This window comes from Delphinus delphis, chromosome 1, assembly GCF_949987515.2.
Source record: "Delphinus delphis chromosome 1, mDelDel1.2, whole genome shotgun sequence".
NCBI lineage: Eukaryota > Metazoa > Chordata > Mammalia > Artiodactyla > Delphinidae > Delphinus > Delphinus delphis.
Window position 1 is genome coordinate 9,895,333 of NC_082683.1, and position 19,699 is coordinate 9,915,031.

The 19,699-nt window shown below is 42.7% G+C and overlaps 1 protein-coding gene across 1 annotated transcript; it reads left to right on the plus strand.

Annotated features, from left to right (window-relative positions):
- Positions 1–1,114: 1,114 nt before the first annotated feature.
- LOC132425864 (PRAME family member 15-like) lies at positions 1,115–19,621 on the plus strand. The gene is made up of 4 exons (XM_060012279.1): positions 1,115–1,401; positions 1,852–2,424; positions 3,438–3,810; positions 19,568–19,621. Exons 1-4 carry the CDS (start codon positions 1,115–1,117, stop codon positions 19,619–19,621), a joined length of 1,287 nt encoding a protein of 428 aa, XP_059868262.1.
- The last annotated feature ends 78 nt before the right edge of the window (positions 19,622–19,699 follow it).

The window sequence follows — 19,699 nt, forward strand, 5'->3', positions numbered from 1 at the left end:
TGTGCAGTGAATCAATGATTGAGTCCTTGAATCCCCTACCCCCATTTATTCCCTCCTGAATGAAAATCAGATTCAATCAATTCATCAGGATGTAGGGGAAGATCCAATCATGATTAACCTGATGGACAGTCTGGAATCTAATCAGGCATCGCTTTCTGATTGGTTGTTAGTAGTTGGAAATGGGGAAGACATGATTAGAAAGGCCTATAAAAGCCTCGGGCATCAAAGAAGAGATGCAGAAACTTCTTCCTCTGGAGTCACTGTCTGGGTTCTCCACCCGGTCTTAGGACTCAGCACCCTGCCAACCACATCAGAGCTGGTAAGTTATAGACCTCAGTCAAGGACACTCTCCTCTTATGTATGGTCAGCTGGTCTTGAACTGTGCCATGTAGCTCAGGATGGCAGGGAGAGGGGTATCTTTAGTTATTTCTTTTCCGATGAACAAATTTAATGCTTTGGTTTTGCCTCTCAGTGTAGTTTTGCCTCACTCTCAACATTTTGATTTGTCCTTTGGTTTATATCATTTTTAATTATCTTAACCAAGAAGATTTTCCTTTTAATGAAAACATCTAACAGTTTAGAATTTTATTTCTTGATGTTTACAATATTTAGTCTGTACACAAAAGAGCATTCATTTTAGGTGTATGTCCTTCATCTTTTCCAGCCCAAGTTAACAGTGGGAATTGTGGATGGAGGCTGTGTTGGGCCACATGATGCTCTTATTCCCATAGTTTTAGGGACCTAAGCGATTTTCTAAAAGTTTTCACCAAAAAGATTAGGGTCAGCCTTCAGGCTCGTGGTACCCACTTCCCAGTGCAGTACAATTAAGCGAAGTAGTGAATGGAAATGAATGGACAAGTCGTTGGTTTTCTACCTCCTTGGAAGGAGGCTTGCTCTGGTTCCTGTAGAGGCAGCGTTATGGATTTGTGCCCACAGAGACTAGAGTAGAATTCTGCTAACAGAGGCTTTTCCACTACTGTGGGAGCAGTGATTTGGCTATGAGTTTGTTCCTCTGCAGGGTGAGAAGACAGATTAAGGGGTGCTCATGCTTGACTGAGAAAGATGCCTTGTTCCCTGCAAGTTTCCACAGGATTCCTTTTGGAGCAGAGTCAGCATGAGTGTCTGGAACCCACCCAGACTCCTGGGCCTGGCGGGAATGAGCCTGCTGAGGGATAAGACCGTGGTCATCTCCATTTTGGAGTACCTGCCCACCGAGCTCTTCCCACCACTGTTCATTTTGGCCTTCTATGGGAGACACAGTGAGGCCCTGAAGGCCATGGTGCAAGCCTGGCCCTTTGTCCGCCTGCCTCTGGGGGGTCTGATGCAGACGCCTCACCGGGGGACCTTACAAGCAGTGTTGGACGGTATTGATGTCCTAGTTGCCCAGCAGGATCGCCCCAGGTGAGTCTGATCCAAGTATCCTGGTAGAGTCCTAGACATCCTTGAGAGGCAGCTGGTGTCATAAGAGTGGATGGCCGGTTGATGGACTAGAGGCTTCTGATGATGCCAAATGAAGAGGCTCAGAGGCCTTGGCCATTGCTGAGTTCACTTTGGGAAATGCCTTCCAGAAATGTAGGAGTACCTAAGATGAAAGGGCACCTGAAGGAACATGTCCCCACATCTTTCTAGTGATGCTTAAGGTACTAGAAGTGGAGAACCAGGAAGGATGGAAGGGGAAACAAGATGGAGGAAGGTGAGACGGAGAGGGAAGAAGAGGGCAAGGCAGCAGGTGATGTCACGGATGAGAATTAAAAGCTCAGGTGGGAAATGAGTGCTGCCTAAATGCTGAGACTGTGGTTTCATTATGTGTGGATCTTAAACCATCGCTGCCAATCTGCTGTTTCCCCACAGGAGGTGCAGGCTGCGGGTACTGGATTTAAGAAATACCAGCCAGGACTTCTGGAGAATGTGGTCTGGATACAGGGTCCATGGATGTTCAAGCTCACTGATGGCACAAGTGGCTGAGGACAAGTCAAGGGCAGAGCGGTCCTTGGCTCCCGTGGTGGTGTTCATAGAACTTCACCTCAAAGAAAGGACTGTGGATAGATTCCTCACCTACCTCATCAGGTGGGTGGAGGAGAGGAAAGCTTCCATACACCTGTGCTGTAAGAAACTGAAGATACTTTCAATGCCCATGGAAAATATTATGAAGGTCCTGAGTATGGTGCAACTGGACTGCATCCAGGAGGTGCAAGTGAACTGCACCTGGCATCTGTCCACCCTGGCCGTGTTTGCTCCTCTCCTGGGCCAGATGAATAAAGTGCAGAGACTCCTTCTCTCCCACATCCACGTCTCTGCACTTGACGAGCAGGAACAGCAGCACGTTGTCCAAATTACCTCTCAGTTCCTCAGGCTGCACCACCTCCGGGATCTCTGCATGGAATCTCCCTCCTTCCTTGAAGGCTGTCTGGATGAGATGCTCAGGTGAGTGTGCACCACTGACCAGGTAATGATGAACACAACACTAGAATGTGAAACACACTGTCCGCTTTGCTGCTTTATCCTGAAGTGTGGTATCACATAACCATACAAATCAAGGTAGGGACCCAAACTGGGATAGGGGCTCTGGAAAGGGACACCATGCTAGGAAGATATAGACTAGAGGCTAGGATCTAGTGGGTGTGAGTATGTGATTTCTTCGTTAGGAAGAGATATCTTTGTTTAGATGACTTAGGAAAACAGGGGGCCTTAAAGAATGAAAACTCCATCAGGCCTGAACATTTCTAAATGGAAGCTCTGTGCTCATCAGTTTTGTGACCACATTGAGCCTGTCTCAGATTCCCTGTCTGTAAAAGGTTGTTTTTTGCTCCAGATAAGGTACTTAATATATGGAAAATGCATGATTCTGGAGATGATGGTAATAGAGCAGGAGCCTAAGGGATAATAAATATTGGAAGATGGTTTGCAGATGATGCAGGGATGTAACTAAGGCCCTGTAGACCGGCAACCCCAGCTGATGTCGTGAGATCTTGCCCACGCTGGTCCACTATGCATGTCACCCAGAAGCCTCACCTGGCCTGAGGTATGGGTGCCTGTGGCCCACGCATGGGCTGAAGGAAGCCTGAGTAGGAAGAGTTTTAGGTATGTCACGTACTATTAAAATTCAGTGATGCCCACTCTTGATGGACACACGGTGTCAGGCTCTCCTCTGAGCATGTTCTAGTGCATTCCATTATCTTCATTCATCCTCAAAAGAAAGTGGAGTATGTTGTACCCTTTTAGCAGATTAGGAAAGAAGGCTTTCAGGGTTCTGTGGACTTGATCCAGTCACACAAAGAAGGTGAAAGATCTCAGGATAAAATGAGACAGCGCATTCTGGGTATTGATCATTATCAGATGGTGAGACCAAACTTAGCCTTGGGCAGATCACTTGTCTCCCACCTTAAGTTCACTTTCCACCCCAGTTTCTAAGACATAATTGCTCTGTTTCTCCCCAGGTGTCTGACAACCCCCTTGGACAACCTTGCAATAACTCACTGCCTCCTTTCGGATTCAGACTTGAGCCATCTGTCCCAGTGTCCGAACATCAGTCAGCTAAAGGGCCTGGATCTGAGTGGCATCACCCTGACCTACTCTAGTCCTGAGCTCCTCCCGGTTCTGTTGGAGAAAGTTGCAGCCACCCTCCAGGAACTGTATTTAGAGCAATGTGGGATCATGGACTCTCACCTCGAGACCATCCTGCCGCCCCTGAGCCGCTGCTCCCAGCTCACGTTCTTCAGCCTGAGGGGAAACCTCATCTCCATGGCCATCATGGAGAAGCTGCTGCGACACACCTCCGGGCTGCCCAGTTTAAGTCAAGAGCTGTATCCTGTCCCTCAGGAGAGTTACAGCTCTCAGCGAATCCTCCAACCTGGGAGACTTGCACAGTGTCGGGCTGAACTGTTTGAGATTCTGAGAGTCTTAGGACGTCCCAGGATCATTTGGATTAGTTCCAGCCCCTGTCTGCACTGTGGAGATAACACATTCTCTCATCCCCAGCCCATCGTATACCGCTGAAATACCCCTAACTACTTGGGTGCATCTGTCAAAAGCTTTCTTCTGAGCACTTGGAAATTGAAATCTAGGACATAGTTGAATCGTAAAGGGAAAACAGACCCGTGGTTTCAGACATCTGCTCAATGTAAATGTGAAAAGAAAAAGTGATTAAGGGAGGGTGCAGGATTGCAGAGGGAAAAGTTGACTCTGACAGGTAATAGACCTTTAGGGGACATGTGTCCTATAGAGTCAGAAATATGAATCTAAGTTTCTTTAGGTGGATTCGAGCTTGAGACACATATGTTGGAGCTCTCCCTGGGTGGATTTTGTAAAGAAATGGTCAGAAATAAAGAGGCCCTCAGTGTAAACTGACTGCTGCCCTCCATGACGTATTATTCAGCGTTCTCAGTTTATAACTCAGCAAACTCCAGTTACTGATGGAAAAAAAAAAAGAAAGCACTGAGTTGTCTGTGATCTGACACGTTACCATTCAAGCAAGTTCTTTATTCTGTCTGGGGCATCTCTTTCTTCCATCCTTATTTCTGTGGCTGCTCAGTAGGTTAATACACACAAAGGTGAACATACTCAGTGGTCAATGAGCCACTGGAATGAGAGTTCTTGGCAGGGCCCTCACTGCTCTCTCAGACCATGACCCTGGATATGAGCAGCCCTCATGGTTCTCTTGTGGGTCCAGATGTCTCAGCCAGGGCAGGAAGGGCATGGGGAGGGCATAAGAGAGATCGGAGTCATCTCTTGTGATAGACATTCTGAGCCTCAGGTCTCCTAGGCCACCTGTTGGTAGATCAGACCAGAGGATAAAAATTAGTTTGGTAAGCAGGACTCTACAGTTCAGTATTAAAAAAATAAATTAGGGCTTCCCTGATGGCGCAGTGGTTGAGAATCTGCCTGCTAATGCAGGGGACACGGGTTCGAGCCCTGGTCTGGGAGGATCCCACATGCCGCAGAGCAACTAGGTCCGTGAGCCACAACTACTGAGCCTGCGCGTCTGGAGCCTGTGCTCCCCAACAAGAAAGACCGCGATAGTGAGAGTCCCGCGCACCGCGATGAAGAGTGGCCCCCGCTTGCCGCAACTAGAGAAAGCCCTCGCACGGAAACGAAGATGCAACACAGCAAAAATAAATAAATTAATTAACTCCTACCCCCAACATCTAAAAAAATAATAATTAATTAATTAAATTAATTTTTTTAAAAACACAAAAAACAAACCAAAACCCTGCTGTTATGTAAATGTCAGTTGACTAAATCATTGTGCTCTGATCTATCTATTAAAGATATGTGTCATTTTAAAATTATAAAAAATATTTAATACTTTTAAAGAATAGATGTGGATTTAAAAAAATGTTTTATTTGGTTTGGAGCCTCAAAACAAATAGGATTTTAAAACTGATTTTAAAAATCAATGAACACGGATATTTTTTCTCCCTTAAAAATATTTAGAATAATCAAATTTTAGAGCTAGAAGGATTATAGTTATAGTTTTTAAAGTAGACTTTATTTTTCAGAACAGTTGTAGATTCATAGTAAAGCTGAGCAGGAAGTACCGAGAGTTCCCATCTAACTGCTGCCCCTATACGTGCACAGCCACTCTATTGGCATCTCCACCACAGGAATACATTTGTTATAATTCTTGAACATACACTGAGACATCATTATCACCCAAATTTCATAGTTTACACTGAGGTTCACTCTTGGAGTTGTATATTCTATGAGTTTTGGCAAATATTTAGTTGTAGTGTCCTACAGAGTAGTTTTACTGCCCTAAAAATCCTCTTTACTCTGCTATTTATCCTTCCATTCCTGCAACCCTGGCAACCACTGATCTTTTTGCTTTCCCCAGAGCTTTGCTTTTTCTAAAATATTATATAAATGGAATCATCTGGTATGTAGCCTTTTCGGATTGGCTTCTCAGTTAGTAATAAGCATGTAAGTTTCCTCCATGTCTTTTCATGTTTTGATAATATTCCATCGTCTGAATATACCAGAGTTTATTTATTCATTCATATACTGAAGGACATCTTGGTTGCTTCCTTGGTTTGCTGCTATAAGCATCTGTGTGCACATTTGATATGGACATAAGTTTTCAACACATTTGGGTAGATACCAAGGAGTGAGATTGCTGGATCATATAAAAAAGGTGTGCATTGGGCTTCCCTGGTGGCGCAGTGGTTGAGAGTCCACCTGCCGATGCAGGGGACATGGGTTCATGCCTCGGTCTGGGACGATCCCACATGCCACGGAGCTGCTAGGCCTGTGAGCCATGGCTGCTGAGCCTGCGCGTCCGGAGCCTGTGCTCCGCAATGGGAGAGGCCACAACAGTGAGAGGTCCGCGTACCGCCAAAAAAAAAAGAAGCAAGGGAAAAGCAACAAATAACAGAGGGAATCCCCATAAGGTTATCATCTGATTTTTCAAAAGAAACTCTGTAGGCAAGAAGGGAGTGGTAAGATATATTTAAAGAAATGATAGGGAAAAACGTACAATCAATATTACTCTACCTAGCAAGGATCTCATTCAGATTCCACGGAGAAATCAAAAGCTTTACAGACAAGCAAAAGATAAGAGGATTCAGCACCACAAAACCACCTTTACAACAAATGCTAAAGGAACATTTCTAGGCAGGAAACACAAGAGAAAAAAAAAAGACCTACAAAAAGAAACACAAAACAGTTAAGAAAATGGTAATAGGAACATACATATCAATAATTACCTTAAATGTAAATGGATTAAATGCTCCAACCAGAAGACACAGACTGGCTGAATGGATACAAAAACAGGACCTATATATATGCCGTCTACAAGAGACCCACTTCAAACCTAGGGATACATACCCACTGAAAGTGAGGGGATGGTAAAGATACTCGATGCAAATGGAAATCAAAAGAAAGCTGGAGTAGCAATACTCATATCAGACAAAATAGACTTTAAAATTAAGACTGTTACAAGAGACAACGAAGGAAACAACACAATGATCAAGGGATCTATCCAAGAAGCAGATATAACAATTGTAAATATTTATGCATCCAACATAGGAGCACCTCAATACATAAGGCAAATGCTAACAGCCATAAAAAGGGAAACTCACAGTAACACAATAACACTGGAGGATTTTAACATCCCACTTACACCAATGGACAGATCATCCAGACAGAAAATAAATAAGGAAACGCAAGCCTTAAATGACACATTAGACCACATAGACTTAATTGATATTTATAGAACTTTCCATCAGAAAACAGCAGAATACACTTTCTTCTCAAGTGCACACGGAACATTCTCCAGGATAGATCACATCCTGGGTCACAAATCAAGCCTCGGTAAGTTTAAGAAAATTGAACTCATATCAAGCATCTTTTCTGATCACAACACTATGAGATTAGAAATCAATTACAGGAAAAAAACTGTAAAAACACACAAACACATGGAGGCTAAACAACATGCTGCTAAATAACTAAGAGCTCACTGAAGAAATTAAAAAAATACCGCAATGACAATGAAAACATAACCTAAAACCTATGGGATGCAGCAAAAGCAGTTCTAAGAGGGAAGTTTATAGCAATACACTCCTACCTTAAGAAGCAAGAAACATCTCAAATGAACAACCTAACCTTACACCTAAAGCAACTAGAGAAAGAAGAACAAACAAAACCCAAAAGTTAGTAGAAGTAAAGAAATCATAAAGATCGGAGCAGAAATAAATGAAATAGAAACAAAGAAAACAATAGCAAAGATCAATCAAATTCAAAGTTGGTTCTTTGAGAAGATAAATAAAATTCATAAACCTTTAGCCAAACTCATCAAGAAAAAAAGGGAGAGGACTCAAATCAATAAAATTAGAAATAGAAAAGGAGAAATTGCAACTGACACCACAGAAATACAAAGGATCGTAAGAAACGACTACAAGCAACTACATGCTAATAAAATGGACAACCTGGAAGAAATGGACAAATTCTTAGACAGGTACAACCTTCCAAGACTGAACCAGGAATAAATAGAAAATGTGAACAGATCAATCACGAGTAATGAAATTGAAACTGTGATTAAAAAGCTTCCAACAGGGAGGGTGGGAGGGAGGGAGACGCAAGAGGGAAGAGCTATGGGAACATATGTATATGTATAACTGATTCACTTTGTTATAAAGCAGAAACTAACACACCATTGTAAAGCAATTATAGTCCAATAAAGATGTTAAAAAAATGGTTAGCACCATTTTTAAAGTAAATATTGGTGCAATACGAAAAATAAATAAATAAGAGCATAAAAATAATAATAATAAAAAAGCTTCCAACAAATAAAAGTCCAGGACCATATGGCTTCACAGGTGAGTTCTATCAAACATTTAGAGAAGAGCTAACACTTATCCTTCTGAAACTATTCCACAAAATTGCAGAGGAAGAAACACTCCCAAGTTCATTCTACAAGGCACCATCATCCTGATACCAAAACCGGTGATATCACGAAAAGAAGAAAATTACAGATGAACATCACTGTTGAACATAAACACAGAAATCCTCAACAAAATAGAATCCTAGCAAACAGAATCCAACAACACATTAAAAGGATCATACACCATGATCAAGTGGGATTTATCCCAGGGATGCAAGGATTCTTCAATATATGCAAATCAATCAATGTGATATACCATATTAACAAATTAAAGAATTAAAACCATACGATCATCTCAATAGATGCAGAAAAAGTTTTTGACAAAATTCAACACCCATTTATGGTAAAAACTCTCCAGAAAGTGGGCATAGAGGGAACCTACCTCAACATAATAAAGGCCATATGCGAGAAACCCACAGCAAACATCATTCTCAATGCTGAAAAACTGAAAGCATTTCCTCTAAGATCAGGAACAAGACAAGGATGTCCACTCTCACCACTATTATTCAACATAGTTTTGGAAGTCCTAGCCACAGCAATCAGAGAAGAAAAGGAAATAAAAGGAATACAAATTGGAAAAGAAGAAGTAAAACTGTCACTGTTTGCAGGTAACATGATACTATACATAGAGAATCCTAAAGATGCCACCAGAAAACTACTAGAGCTAATCAATGAATTTGGTAAGGTTGCAGGATACAAAATTAATGCACAGAGACCTGTTGCATTCCTATACACTAACAACAAAAGATCAGAAAGAGAAATTAAGGAAACAATCCCATTTACCATCACAACAAAAATAATAAAATACCTAGGAATAAATCTACCTAAGGAGGCAAAAGACCTGTACTCAGAAAACTATAAGATACTGATGAAAGAAATCAAACAGATAGAGAGATATACCATGTTCTTGGATTGGAAGAATCCATATTGTGAAAACGACTATACTACCCAAAGGAACCTACAGATTTAATGCAATCTCTATCAAATTACCAATGGCATTTTTCACAGATTTAGAACAAAATATCTTACAATTTGTATAGAAACTCAAAAGACCCCGAATCACCAAAGCAGCCCTGAGAAAGAAAAACGGAGCTGGAGGAATCAGGCTCCCTGCCTTCAGACTATACACAAAGGTACAGTAATCAAGACAGTATGGTACTGGCACAAAATCAGAAATATAGAACCATGGAACAAGATAGAAAGTCCTGAGATAAACCCATGTGCCAATGGTCACCTAACCTATGACAAAGGAGGCAAGAGTATAGCAACACAATGGAGAAAAGACAGTCTCTTCAGTAAGTGGTGCTGGGAAAACTGGACAGCTCCATGTAAAAGAATGAAATTAGAACACTCCCTAATACCATACACAAAAATAAATTCAGAATGGATTAAAGAACTAAATGTAAGGCTGGATACTATAAAGCTCTTAGAGGAAAACAGGTAGAACACCCTCTGACATAAATAACAGCAAGATCTTTTTGATGCACCTCATGAAGTAATGAAAATAAGAGCAAAAATAAAGAAATGAGACCTAATTAAACTTAAAAGCTTCTGCACAGCAAAGGAAACCATAAACAAAATGAAAAGACAACCCACAGAATAGGAGAAAATATTTGCAAATGAAGAAACCAATAAGGGATTAATCTCCAAAATATACAAAGAGCTCATGCAGCTCAATATCAAAAAAACAAATCACTGAATCAAAAAATGGGCAGAAGACCTAAATAGACATTTCTCCAAAGAAGACATACAGATGGCCAAAAAGCACATGAAAAGATGTTCAGCATCACTAATTACTAGAGAAATGCAAATCAAAACTACAATGAGGTATCACCTCACACCAGTCAGAATGGCCATCATCAAAAAAATCTACAAATGATAAATGCTGGAGAGGATGTGGAAAAAAGGGAACCCTCTTACACTGTTGGTGGGAATGTAAATTGGCATAGCCACTATGGAGAACAGCATAAAAGTTTCTTAAAAACTCAAAATAGAGCTACCATATGATCCAGCAAGCCCACTCCTGGACATATATCCACAGAAAACCATAATTCGAAAAGACACATGTACCCCAGTGTTCATTGCAACACTATTTACAATAGCCAGGACCTGGAGGCAACCTAAATATCCATCGATAAAGGAATGGATAAAGAAGATGTGGTACATATACACAATGGAATATTACTCAGCCATAAAAAAGAATGAAATAATGCCATTTGCAGCAACATGGATAGACCTAGAGATTGTCATACTGAGTGAAGTAAGTCACACAGAGAAAGACCAGTATCATAGGATATCACTTATATGTGGAATCTAAAAAAAAGGGTACAAATGAACTTATTTTAAAAACAGAAATAGAGTTATAGATGTAGAAAATAAACTTATGGTTGCCAAGGAGGAAAGGGATAGGGAGGGATAAATTAGAAGTTTGAGATTGACATATACACACTACTATATATAAAAAAGATAACTAATAAGAACCTACTGGATAACACAGGGAACTCTACTCAATACTCTGTAATGACCTATATGGGAAAAGAATCTGAAAAAGAATGGACATATGTATATGTATAACTGAATCACTTTGCTGTACACCTGAAACTAACACAACATTGTAAATCAACTATACTTCAATAAAAATTTAAAAAAAGAGAAAAAACTCCACAAGGAGATATCACCTCGGAACATTTAGAATGGCTGCTATAAAGACAAGAGATAACAAGTGTTGATGAGGACATGGAGAAAAGGGAGCCCTTGAAACTGTTGCTGGGAATGTAAGTTGATGCAGCCACTGTGGAAAACAGTACGGAGGTTCCTCAAAAAATTAAATATACAACTACCATAGAATCCAGCTATTCCACTTCTGGGTACATATATGAGTGAAATGAAATCGGTATCAAAAAAAAATCTGCAGCCACAGTTTCACTGAAGCATTGTTTACAGTAGCAAGACATGTAAGCAATCTAAGGGTCCATCAATGGATGACGGAGAAAATATGAATGTATATATTTTTATATATATGAATATTATTCAGCCATAAATCCATAAAAAAGAAAGAAGTCCTGCCACTTTCGGTAACATGGATGGACCGTGACGGCATTGTGCTAAGTGAAATAAGTAAAGAAAGACCTATGGGGAAAGACATAAAGTGGTTAAAAGGTACAAACTTCCAGGCACAAAATAAATAAGTCAAGGGGATGGAATGTGTCTGTCATATAGCACAGTGACAAAAGTTAAAAACATTGTGTGTTGTGTATGAAAATTGCTAAGAGAGCAGATCTTTAAAATTCTCATCATGAGGAAAAAACACATTTATGTGATGTGATGTATGATAACTAAACTTCTTGTGGTGATCATTTCACAATGTATACATGTCACATCATTATGTTGTACACTGGAAAAGGAATACAGTGTTATAGGTCAACTATACCTCAATAAAACTGGAAAAATTCTTCTAGGAAAATATGCCAAAAGAAAAATGAAAAAAAATATAAGGAGACAGGGCTTTTACAGTGAAAAAGAAAAAAACCCCACAAATATTTGCATGTCTGACTGACTTAGCTGTGTAAACTATGATAGCCAGTGGAGAAGCAGTAGAGAGAGTGTGGCTGTACCACCCTGTGCTCACCCTCACCACACAGACCATAACACGTGTGTTTGGATGGTGTGTGCAGGATTAAATAACAGTATAAGGGGGAAAGAAACTTCACTTTTCTCACCAGTAGGGAAAAACCACTGCTTTCATTATTGGTAAATTTTCATCCTAGATCCACTGTTCTCAAATTTTCAGTCTCAAGATGCCTTTATATTTTAAAAATATATCGATGATCCTAAAGAGCTTTTGAGTATCTGGGTTATATTTATCAATATTTGTCATCTAGTTACAATGGGAAAATATTTAAAACTCATTTATCAATTCAATTATGCATAACAATACCAACCTGTGACATAAATAACACATTTTTACCGAAAGTTGTTATGTTTTCCAAAACTATAAATAAATAGATAGATAAAAAATTTTTTAAAAGTAATGTGAAGTGTCTTATTTAAAAAGTATAAACTCTTTATTGGGACATAATTTATTGCTATGCAGTTCATCTTTTTCAGTAATTTAATTTTTATTTTATATTGGCGTATGGTTGACTTACAATGTTGTGCTAGTTTCAGGTGTACAGCAAAGTGATTCAGTTACACACATACATACATCCATTCTTCTTCAGATTCTTTTCCCATATAGGTTATGAAAGAATATTGAGTAGAGTTCTCCACCACACTGGACCTTGGCTGACCCTTGCCTGACTTCCAGGTGCAAGTGTCCCAGGAGGACTTGGAGGGAAGGAAACCTGTCGTGAACTCAAGGGAGGGGAAAGCGCCAGGGAGACAACCTCTCCCGCACTCCCCCACCCACTGCCAAACGCCTCTGGTCCCCTTATGGACTTTGCACCCAGGTGGGTGCTGGGGCCCTCTCCTGCACAGGGACAGGTGCAGCTGTCCTGCAGCTGAGACTTCTCTAGAGGAGGGACACAGGAATATGTGAGGAACCCAGAGCCAGCTGTTCTCTGACTCTGCACCTGATAGAGGGAAAGGGCTCACCTGCACTGCAGGCCCTGGTGTGGGTCCTGGTCTCAGCGTCTCATCCTCTCCCTTCCCGAGATCCAGAGTCCAGTGGGTGTGGCCTCAAACCTTACCCCGATCCCCTGGGTTCCCAGCCCAAGGAGAACAAACTCCTCCCAACTCCCTGGTCAATCTGGTCCTTGATCCCCACGGTCCCGAGTTTCTGCCGGGAAACAGAAGCCAGCTTTGATCAGGTACACCATATTAATACTGTTAGGAATGTTTCCCATCTGCTGTTCCAGGGACTTGCTGATCCAGGACCTTTCTCCTTCAAATGGAGCCAACCTGCACCGGTGAGGCGCCTCATGTGGATAAAATGCAGGTAAATCCAGACCCTTCTCCCTCCATTTTCCCATGTGTGACCTTGAACCAGTCAAGGGATCCCCTCTCTCCATGGCCTCTGTTCCTCTCAGGCTCACAGCCCGTATCTCCCAGAGATGCAGGAAAGAGGAAAGTGTGTGAAGAAAAGAATGAAGAAGCTCCAGACAAGGTGACACTGGTCAGAAAGTTCACACTCACAGAACTCTGGGGGAATTTCATGACATTGGAAGTCCAAAGGATCAAATGTGGGAGGCTGATACCAACTTAGTAAGGAGGATGACAATTTACAAAGCATAGAAAAGATGCAGATGTCCTGTCATCAGTTATGAGAAGGAGGCAGCCACTGCTCACACTACTCCTGATAAGTTTCTCACAAGGAAATAAAACACTTTAATTCTCAACATCTTAAATTACAGTGTGCTAAGTCAATGGTAGTTTACTAGTTTTTATTTATCTGTATATTTATAATCACAGCAAAAGTGTTCTTAATTTTTTTTTGCGGTACGCGGGCCTCTCACTGTTGTGGCCTCTCCCGTTGCGGAGCACAGGCTCCGGACGCGCAGGTTCAGCGGCCACGGCCCACGGGCCCAGCCACTCTGCGGCATGTGGGATCTTCCCGGACCGGGACACGAACCCGTGTCTCCTGCATCGGCAGGCGGACTCTCAACCACTGCGCCACCAGGGAAGTCAGGAGATAATCATAATTTTTTCTACTGACGATTAAGATTGTGTTGTAGTTTCAGTTTGCACATTCATTTTTAGTATTGTTGGGGAAAAATAATTCCTCTAACCTTCTACTTTCTTCAACTGATCTAATAATCAAGTTGACATAAGACAGATTAACACAAGAAAAAAAGAAGTTTAATTGGGAAAGTTCAGGAGTCCCACAAGCACAGTGAGACCCCAGGAGAAGCCAAGCAATGGAGGCTTATGTGTGAATTGTGAAAAGGTTACCAAGATCAGGATAATTAAGACATCCATCACCTAATAGTTAATTCTTTTTGTGTGTGTAGTGAGAATGCTTCAGATCTACTCTCAGCAATTTCAAGTATAAATATTATATTATTAACTATAGTCACTGTGTGTGTCTTAGATTTTTGAAGAGATGACTGAACACCCATGTTTATTGCAGCATTATTCACAATAGCCACAGTATGGAAACACCTAAATGTCCTTTGATGGATGAATGAATAAAGAAAAGCTGGTATATGTACATAATGGTATATTATTCAGCCATAAAAAGAAGGAAATCCTGCCAAAAGACAACTATTATATGGAATCTTTATATGTAGAATCAAAAAAGAAAAGAACAATTTCACAGAACCAGAGAATAGGATGGTGGTTGCCAGGCCCTCGGCCAGGGGGAATGGGGAGAAGGGTAAAGATGTTCAGTTATATGAAGAATAAATAAGTACATGTAAATGAATCAGGAAGAAAGGAGTGAGGAGGCAGTATTGGGTATTAGGGGGTGTCGTGTGTGCTAGATACTTCCTAGTGAAAGTGCCCACGGAGTCCCCACCTCGATGGGTTCCTGCTGTCCTCAACCCGGTCATTAGAGGAGTTTTCCCACACAACGGGAGGCCAGTGCCCCTGACGCCACTGCAGGTCGTCCCTGCGCCCCTCCTTCATTTGTGCTGGGCAAGCAATGGATCCTGGTTTGACTTTTATTTCCCATGACCTTTCTACGGGTCAAAGTAGACAATCTGGTGTCACTTGGATGACAAAGACACAGTGTCAGACCTCCTTCTTTCTCATTTCCTCCTGAAAAGCACAATTCTCAAAGTATGGCGGCTGTGTGGAGTGACGACGCTAAATGGCAAAATTTCCACAGAGCATCCCTTTCCTTGGCCTAAATACCAAGACGGGGACCCTCCACTTCCCACCTAACTTGCTCGTCATCTTTGCATCAAGAATGGATGCTGTTTACCCTCTCTCTCCAGACTGCCCATTGGGCAGACCCTGTGACTTTGGGCTGGGCGTAGGGGCAGCCACTGGAGCCTAAGGCAGGTCAGGCCAAGCAAATTCAGTCTCTTGGGAACTCCCAGCCCCAAGCACTGGCCCTCAGTGCTCCCAATGGCCTCAGACACAAGTCCCCAGTCTTGAAGGGACACAGCCCTGTGAGTGCTGAGGACATGGTCTCCCGCTCAGCTGCCATTTCTCTTTTCCCCCCTCATTCTGGGCCCTACAGCAGCTCCTCTGGAAATTCTCTGCCCTCTCCCTCTTCCTTCCTTCAGTCCCTATGGTCCAATCCCTCCTGGAGAGGGTCCCAGACATCCTCCCCACCCACCATGTCTCTACAAACCTGTCCCTCGGGATTAATTGCCTGGACCCAGGGTAATGTTCTCATCAAAACTTTATTGATGAGGAAGAAAGAGCAACAGCTCCTTGTTTATAGCAAGATATTAGTGGATCTAGAGTGGAACCAGAGCCTGCTGAGAACTAGAGGGGGCAAGGAAGGCCAACACAGAGACCTGAACTTTTAAAAAGGCGCAGAGGACAAGACATCTCAGGGCAAGAAGGGATCTGAGTTGGGAGAGAAAAAAGACTTACTGGGCTTGAGGAGAACTTTATCAGCTCAAGGGCTGGAACAAGAGAGCCACGGAGGGGAGAGCCTCTGCAGGGGACTGGTCCCCAGGGTCTCCCATCAGCTGTCATCTCTAGGAAGACCAGAAGAGTCTAGATCTTCTTCTGTAACCTGGGGGGTCTCCCCCCAGCATTCCTGGGTGCCTCAATGGATCCAGAGGAGCAGTGGGGAACTCTATGCCTTGGGGTTAGTCATAAACTCCAAAATAACTCAGAGGAATTAAAGCAGAATTCCTGCATTTCTGCTGATCCCAGTGGAAGGGTGTCCCAGCATTGTAGCCAGGCTCCAATTTCTAGAAGAGGTGATGTTGGTGGGCTGCAGAAAGAGAGGACTGCCGAGTTGCTTCATCCTGGAAAGGGAACCGGATGCACAGAAACATTCTAACCCCCTGAACAAAGACCCTGGAGCAATGTTTTGGAATCTCACTTGAGATCCTGTGACTGGAAAAGCAGGACAGGACGTGCCCCTGATGGGTTCAGAGGGCTGCTCTGACCTGGGCTGCAAATGAGGTCATGAAGACAGGGAATCAAGACAGGGTAGAAATGCGAAATCCAGGCTCCTCACCTGACCCTGGGAGTCCTGCTGGACCCAGAATTGGGCGAGAAGGACGGCACCTCTATGTACCTGTGCACCCTCCTCCTCGATGCTCAGTGTGTCCCCTGAGCAAACAGGCTCTGAGTGGAGGTGGACAGAGGAGGTTACACTCTACCCAGGGGGAAGGGAGAGGTCTGGGCTTTTTTCTAGAACATTCCAACACTTTGACCCCTCATAGCTCCTTGGATCTCACAGAAGCTGTGATCCTATAGAGACATCCCCGGCTTGGACTCTGCTATTTGCCCATTTACACTGACATAACCTGAAGTCCGTCAGTCAGTCCTTCCTACCACTTAGGTTGTCTGACAACTCGGGGGGCCTTCTGTACCCGTCACCTGAGGGAATCTACCAATTATTCACAGTGTGGAAGTGGGCAGGTTTCTATCCCAAGCCCACACCTGAATCCACCAGCCTAAAAACGGGAAAAGAGCAGTGAACCTTTCATTTCCTGTGAAGGTTAATCGAGGTAGTGGATAAAAAGTGCTGACACCGTTGCTCACCACGTTGTGTTCAATAAACAGAGAGGTTTATGATTGTCATTGTTACTAATCTCACTCTATTGCAGCTTATTAATAAAGGGGTTTGGTGGCCTGGGAGTTAAAATGTCTATTGCGTACAATCCAGTTTACCCCAATTTTATGCAAAGGCTATTTATACCCAGAGCAGAAATGTGGTGAAAGGAATCTTCTGGAAAGATACCAAGGTGGAGAACACTCTTCAAAACTCCTAGCCTTCTTTGGCAGTTTTATAATTGAATTACCTGGATATCACAGTGAATGGAGGAAAGGAAGGCAAGAAGAACTCTTAGGGGTGGAGGGAGGGTCACACTTTCTTTGCATCCTGAAACTGCAAAAAAATCTCCATGTGATGAAATCCAAGGCGGGAGTCATCCCTGACTGTGGCAGATCATGAAACACCAAATATAGCTTCTGAACTTTGTAGGGAAAGGTGTTGGTATGTTTGAACAGTGCTTAATATGAGAACAAAATTTTATTTCTGTGCCTAATGGTGTCACTTTGATCAGAACTTGTGTTGAACTTTCTTAATTTTGAGGAAATAGTAATTATCAACATATACTTGGACAGGAGCCAATGGGGTGGTGGTTCAGCTGCCAGAGGTCCTGGACAAAGGCTGTGGCTAATTGCCATTGGGGAGCGTCCTCTGTGGGAAGAACCTAAAAGAAAATGTTTACTGGTAGCAGCCACCAGGATGAGGACAGGGTTTGGTGCACCTTATCCACGTTCATGTCTCCCCTTGTATCCAAGTTCCCGAACAGCCCACAGTGCCCACCCTCAGGGGTCTCAGTCTTGGAAATGTCTGACTTCCCAGGGCTCCCAGCCTCTCCCTCTGCTCACATTCTCATATTTAATCTTTTCATGCCAGTTTGCTGTGCTGATCCCATCTTTCTGTAAGGAAACACCCCAAACATGACACTGTTTCCCTTTTTAATTGCTAAACTCCACCAAGAGAAAAGTCATTTAGTCTCCCTTTTCCCCAAGAGAAAAAAAAAGTATTTCACACTGTTTGGGTCATTCAAAGGGTGCCTTTGGGAATGGCCTACTCCACACTGCTCAGTCCCCACCCCTCCTCCTTATTGTGATTTTGACCTGACTTCTTTCAGAGGAGCCCTGACTTTAGCCTGGGGGGTCGTGAACATCTCCAATTGCATTTCCCTTGCTCCCTGAATAGGCTCATGGTCTGCTATGTTTCTGATGTAAAATCTAAGTGACAACTTGATACAGATAGGAATTTATGTTGTTACCTTTGGGAATGACCCCAATGTGTTTTTAAAGTCGCTTTAATTGTGGGACATTTTGATTAAGTTGATCTGGCCAAAGATTCCCCAACAATGATGCTTTCAAGTTTTGTTTTATCTTTTCAATGTCAGGAACCAATAATCTCTTCCCAGTCACACACCCTTGGCTATAACTGACCCTATTAGTAAAACTCAATCAATGTTTGTGCAGTGAATCAATGATTGAGTCCTTGAATCCCCTCCCCCCCATTTATTCCCTCCTGAATGAATACCAGATTCAATCAATTCACCTGGTTATAGGCAAAGATCCAATCAGGATTAACCTGATGGACAGTCTGGAATTCAATCAGGCATCGCTTTCTGATTGGATGGTAGTAGTTGCAAAGGGGGAAGATGTGATTAAAAAGGCCTATAAAAGCCTCAGGCACCAAAGAAGATATGCAGAAACTTCTTTCTCTGGAGTCACTGCCTGGGTTCTCCACCGGATCTGAGGTCTGAGCGCCCTGCCACATCAGAGCTGGTAAGTTACAGACCTCAGCTAAAGACACTCTCCTCTTATCTATGGTCAGCAGGTTTTGAATGGTGGCATGTAGCTATGGGTGGCAGGGAGATTTTCTTTCTTTTCAGATGTACAAATGTAAGGCTTTGATTTTTGCCTCTAAGTGTAATTTTGCCTTAATCCCAAACACCTTGATTTGTACTTTGGTTTATATCATTTAAGAATCTCTTAACCAACCAGATTTTATTTTTTAATGAAAACATCTGTTTGGAATTTTATTTTTTTACATTAAAAAGCTTTAGTTTGCACAGGGACTTCCCTGGTGGTCCAGTGGTTAAGACTCCACGCCCCCAATGCAGGGGGCACGGGTTCAATCCCTGGTTGGGGAACTAAGATCCCTATGCCTTGTGGTGCGGCCAAAAGATTAAAAAAAAAAAAAAGATTTAGTTTCCACAAATGGCACTCATTTTAGGCATATCTGCTTTATCTTTCCCAGTGCAGTTAACTGTGGAAACTGAGATTGGAGACTGTGTTGGGCCACAAGATGCTCCTATTCCCATAGTTTTAGGGCCCTAAGTGGTGGTCTGAAAGGTTTCCCCCAAAAAGACCGGGGTCAGCCTTCAGGCTCATGGTACCCACTTCCCAGTGCAACCTAACTGAGCAAAGCAGTGAATGGAAATGGATGGACGAGTGGGTGGGTTTCTTCCTCCTTGGTACTTGTGAGAAGCTTGTTCTGGTGCCCACAAGGGCAAAGCTATGGCTTTGGGCCCACTGAGCCCAGAGTGGAATTCTGCTAAACTGAGGCTCTTCCCCCACTGCCAGAGCAGTGACTTTGGCTCTGAGTTGGTTCTTCTGAAGGGTGGGGAGACCGAGTAGGGGGTGCTCATGCTTAACCTGAGAAAGATTCCTTGTTCCCTGCAAGTTTCCACAGGATTCCTTTAGGAGCAGAGTCAC

Excerpts from the sequence above, each read along its gene's own strand:
- LOC132425864 (XM_060012279.1), top strand. The coding sequence starts at position 1,115 with ATGAGTGTCTGGAACCCACCCAGACTCCTGGGCCTGGCGGGAATGAGC. Across the intron at positions 1,402-1,851 it reads GCCCAGCAGGATCGCCCCAG|GAGGTGCAGGCTGCGGGTAC; the intron begins GTGAGTCTGATC and ends GTTTCCCCACAG. Across the intron at positions 3,811-19,567 it reads TAAGTCAAGAGCTGTATCCT|AGCAGTGACTTTGGCTCTGA; the intron begins GTCCCTCAGGAG and ends CCCCACTGCCAG.